Source organism: Haliotis rubra, unplaced genomic scaffold (assembly GCF_003918875.1).
Source record: "Haliotis rubra isolate DU_JTF1 unplaced genomic scaffold, ASM391887v1 Scf2149, whole genome shotgun sequence".
In the NCBI taxonomy this organism is placed as follows: Eukaryota; Metazoa; Mollusca; class Gastropoda; order Lepetellida; family Haliotidae; genus Haliotis; species Haliotis rubra.
Window position 1 is genome coordinate 2,313 of NW_025766169.1, and position 5,424 is coordinate 7,736.

General features: G+C 40.7%; 1 protein-coding gene across 1 annotated transcript; it reads right to left on the minus strand.

The window, feature by feature from the left end:
* Positions 1-588: 588 nt before the first annotated feature.
* LOC124276877 lies at positions 589-5,184 on the minus strand. The gene is made up of 7 exons (XM_046712540.1): positions 5,023-5,184; positions 4,770-4,848; positions 4,503-4,613; positions 3,399-3,545; positions 1,386-1,481; positions 1,199-1,296; positions 589-911 (listed from the first exon to the last, which is right to left on the minus strand). Exons 3-7 carry the CDS (start codon positions 4,557-4,559, stop codon positions 737-739), a joined length of 573 nt encoding a protein of 190 aa, XP_046568496.1. The 5' UTR covers positions 4,560-4,613; positions 4,770-4,848; positions 5,023-5,184; the 3' UTR covers positions 589-736.
* Positions 5,185-5,424: the final 240 nt, after the last annotated feature.

Genomic DNA, 5,424 nt, shown 5'->3' on the forward strand with positions numbered 1-5,424 from the left:
AAGGGAGATGGTAGGATGGCAATATCTGATCAGTAAAACCTTTGAGTGGCATTTTTGAAGTTGCTTGACAATGGTACAAGAATCTGTATCGAAACGTCGCACTCATGATTAAAAGAAGTTGTTATCTATAAAGTTTGTCGTACATTAAAACCGTGTGTACACATTGTAAATCAATGTTGGCAATAGACCACAAATTAACTTCTTTAAATGAGTGGCATTGAGAAGCTGTTGCAATGAACAAGGACGATGGTTCTATGGAAACACAACTTCTTTATTACAATATATGCAATGTTCAATGCCACGGGACCACTATTCTGGGTGAGGTGAAGTGAAATGGGGTTTAACCTCGTACTAAGAATATTTCGCTCGTATGATGGCGTGCATGCGTGTATATGTGTGGCTGCTTGTACTAGCCCAGACTTTGAGCTGGTTTTATAGTGCTAGCCCACTGAGATACCATGCTGCAGTTAGCATGTATACCCCACTCAGACACATTATACTGACTCCGAGCCGACCAGTGCTTGTTGCTGAGTGACAGGGACCAACAAGTACCATATTTTAACGTCTTTTGGTATGACATGACCGGTCAGACGCTCTAACCACTACACCACGGAGGCGGTTCCACTGCTCTCGGACCCAAACAATGCGAAGAGTTGTACAGTACACTTTGATGCTGATTCATCTGTCCATGGTTTTATCATTTGTGAAATGTTGATCATGTTAATAATGTATAGGATTATATATATTCTAATGGTGACAAACAGAAGAATAGGTTTTCGTGTTTTTCACAAAAGTTAGATAGCATTTCTCCTGGTAGACAACCTACAGTCTGACGGATGCCCATGTGTGTGAGCTGTTCCTCTGTGGGCAGCAGACATCCAGGCTCCAGCAGCAGGACGAGGGTGCTCTCCCTGGGAGGAGGAAGCACAACGTTACACTAATTGCAGAAACACATAACACACTGAAATAACCATGATGGCCAACCACCACCTACCTCTCCATTTTGGGTAAATAAGTGACAAAATTACCAATAATGGCATCTTTCTTTCTAGAAAAGGTTTTTAAAATGTATCCTTAATCACTTTCAGGGAAATTTTTTTTCTCTCTAACTACAAATAAATACTTGAAACTGGTCTAATAAATAATAACAAAACAATCATTCATGATATAGAACAGGACTACCCAGAAAACTACTTACGTCGCTACTGACAATAGTTTCTTCATCTCTTGCAATACCTTCTGACCTTCATCACCTGTCTGAAGGTCACTCACATCAAATGTCTTCCCAGCCAGCTCCTGAACATATATTTCATATGGTGTTAGGTCATAGTACAATCATAATGATAAAAGAAATAGTTTGACTCTAGTAGGAAACAGGATATTACCTGGAAGCGTATTTGTTGATACGCAATAATGAGCCGTGCGGCCTGTTCCTCACTGCCCTTCTGTCTCATCACATCCATCATTACTGGGTACTCGGACTGGAACACAACAGCAAGGATGAAAACAATATGAAAATAACTCACACTGAGAAAACACTGATTATGTAATGTGATTACAGTGAAACCTGTCTAAACCGGCATTTTATTTCGGTCCCATGGGGTGCCGGATTAGACAGTGACGATAATTTCTGAACATGGGTGCCATTTACACTCATCAATATCTTTATTCCTGATAATCTGCGTGCCGAGAAGAGTGTATTGGATTAAGGGACCTTGATTGGACTGCTCATACCCATGCCGGCTTACAGTGTTTGATTCACCCCGCAATCACTACTTCCTGATTATCTCGAATGCCAAGAGGATTAATTAGTGTTATTGGATTATGAGTCCTTGATTGGTCTGCTCATACCCATGCCGGTATAGACAGTGTTAATTACAGTTAAAATTGCTTGGAACCTGAAAGTCGTGCCGGAATACAGAATAGACAAGTGCTGGATTAGAAAATGTTTTAATGATCATAATATCGTTGTAAAACTGCGGGGACCAAAATTGTATGCTGGTTTTGACAGTCTGCCGGATTAGACAGGTGCAGGTGTTGGCAGGTTTCACTGTATGTTTCGACAGGACAAATGTTTTCGTGTATTTTCTATAAATTATTTTTCTTTACTAAAATAACTTGAAACCCAAGTCTTCACTATTTAGTCACATATTCTACCCTCAATGCGGCATGACTGGTGTAAGTGTTACTCATTTGAGAAGACAGAGCAATAACATTCCCACATTTGCATGACATCACTGTTACAGTGAGTGAGTGAGTTTAGTTTTATGCCGCACTCAACAATATTCCAGCTATATGGCGGCGGTCTGTAAATAATCGAGTCTGGACCAGACAATCCAGTGATCAACAGCGTGAGCATTGATCTGCGTAACTGGGAACCGATGGCATGTGTCAACCAAGTCAGTGAGTCTGACCACCTGATCCCGTGAGTCGCCTCTTACGACAAGCATAGTTGCCTTTTGTGGCAAGCATGGGTTGCTGAAGACCTATTCTATCCCGGATCTTCACGGGTCATCATCACTGTTAAAACATCACAGAACAATATGAAGTAATGTCCTTGATTGCCCATGACATCACCAACTGATCACATGACATCATGAGAACAATATGAAGTAATGTCATTGATTGTCCATGACATCACCAAACGATCACATGACATCACCAACTGATCACATGACATCACCAACTGATCACATGACATTACCAACTGATCACATGACATCATCAGAACAATATGAAGTAATGTCATTGATTGCCCGTGACATCACCAACTGATCACATGACATCACCAACTGATCACATGACATCATCAGAACAATATGAAGTAATGTCATTGATTGTCCATGACATCACCAAACGATCAAATGACATCACCAACTGATCACATGACATCATCAAAACAATAGACTTCGGGGAAGTTTTAATGTCCGGATGAGTAAGGTACAGAAAGTCATCATGAAGTATACAAGTGGTTTTGTTTCAGTTGTGTCTCCATAAGGAAGGCTTCATGGTTTTTACTGGTTAATTATCAGCAACTAAACTCATACCCTTCTTGGACCCATGAAGATCCGGGTTAGAACCTATGCTTGTCGTAGTAAGAGGCGACTAACGGGATCGGGTGGTCAGTCTCGCTGAATTGGCTGACACATGTCATCGTATCCCAATTGCATAGATCAATGCTCATGCTGTTGATCACTGGATTGTCTGGTCCAGACTCGATTATTTACAGACCATATAGCTGGAAATTGCTAAGTGTGGCGTTTTACAACAAACTAACCAACCATACCCTCTTGTCTGTTGTTTTGTGGGACACTGTTTACATGAGCATCTTATATGATTTATGTTAGCCATGTAACATATAATACATCCATTATCAAATCCACACACTGCCTCCTTACCGTCTCTTTGGTCTGGAAACGAATCTTCTTGTAGGACTTCATTCTGTTTGACACCGATTTTATGAGAGATTTTGTCAGCTTACTTTTGAACTCCCTGTTTCTGCTTGAGGTACTACAGGGAACAAGTTGTCTCTCCCAGAAGTTATGCTGAAAAGATTTATTGCCATTATCTCACACAATAGATTTAGGATGTTGGAAAGTCAAGTGAAATCTGGCATAGAAAGTAGGCACAGAAACCATTTTGATTGGTATATATACATGAATCTTGATCTGTGAAGTTTTTACAAGCAATGGGGGTCCAGACTAACTGGACCTTAGATTGGATTGTCTGATGATCAAAAAGGATATACATAGGAATACAGGACTGACTGACTGAGTTTGGTTTTACGTCGCTTTTAGCAATATTCCAGCAACATCACGGCGGGGGACACCAGAAATGGGCTTCACACATTGTGCCCATGTGGGGATTCGAACCCGGGTCTTCGGTGTGACGAGCCAACGCTTTAACCCTTAGGCTACCCCACCGGCCCCTAGGAATACAGGGAAAAAATCCACTTATTTATAAAGTTAGTAAAATGTATACATAACAGATCAACATTGCTGTAAGAGCCACATAACTCAAATATACCCTCCATACTACAGCCATTACCATGGTAACTTAGAAACAACAGAACACATAACTCAGATATACCCTCCATACTACAGCCATTACCATGGTAACTTAGAAACAACAGAACACATAACTCAAATATACCCTCCATACTACAGCCATTACCATGGTAACTTAGAAACAACAGAACACATAACTCAAATATACCCTCCATACTACAGCCATTACCATGGTAACTTAGAAACAACAGAACACATAACTCAAATATACCCTCCATACTACAGCCATTACCATGGTAACTTAGAAACAACAGAACACATAACTCAAATATACCCTCCATACTACAGCCATTACCATGGTAACTTAGAAACAACAGAACACATAATATGACCACAACAATAAAGTACCATTGCTGCATATATTTTGCATTAGAAACTGTCTGGTAATGGTACCCACTCAATTGATGTTAGTAGAGAAACAGTGCAGCTACTAACCTTAAGCCAGTCAACAGCCCACATTGTTCCCCGGGACAGGACATCTAGGGAGGGCATCGCACGGTGAGTTCCTTCATGGCGCAGGGACACTATCCACTCCGGGATGCCAATCTATCAATACACACAATGCACTTTGAACCCTTTGTAGCAGCATCTTTAACACATTTGAAATGTAAATGATCTTTTGCTCCAATTGATGATCACATGACAAATTTGTCTAAGATCTACTGTCAATTATTGGAAGCTAAGTCCAATACCTATACTGACCTCCTCCCCGATGCGATGAATTGGGACGGCCACATTGTTCCTGTCCAGCTGGTAGTGGTCAGTGATGAAGTTCACACATCTGCAAATGAAGGGACAAGTACATAATTTCCTCTTGCACGAGTGAGTATTGCTTAACATCAGCGATCTAGAGTTGCTCATCATCAATCAAATTCAGTGAGTAAATAACTTCATACAACTTGGTTGCCTGAAACTGGGATACTCTTAATGATAGCTGATCTCTGTCTTTACACACCTGATAAGTGCCAGGGCATAGCCCTGTCGGACCTTGTACTCTGTGAGATGTTCCGATCCCCCAAGGTAGAGACGATGGTCGATCTGTGCTGAGATCAGATCAGCTGTACAGTTGACGGACACAGGCAGTTGAGAGTCACACCTTTAAATTATATCCCAACACGAGTTGAATTCGACATTCTGGTGATTTTGATGATTACATTATTTGCGCTATATTGGGGGAGTATGTGCATGATCGGAGTGCACAAGTAGTTTCATCAGCAGTTTTATTGACAATTGAAATCCGGAAGTTATATTTAAAGCAAACAAACATCAATAATATTTACCCGAGATCGTTAATACCACTTCAGATGCAAAATCAATTGCCTTTATAACAAAAAATAGCAAGCGAAAATGTAATTTT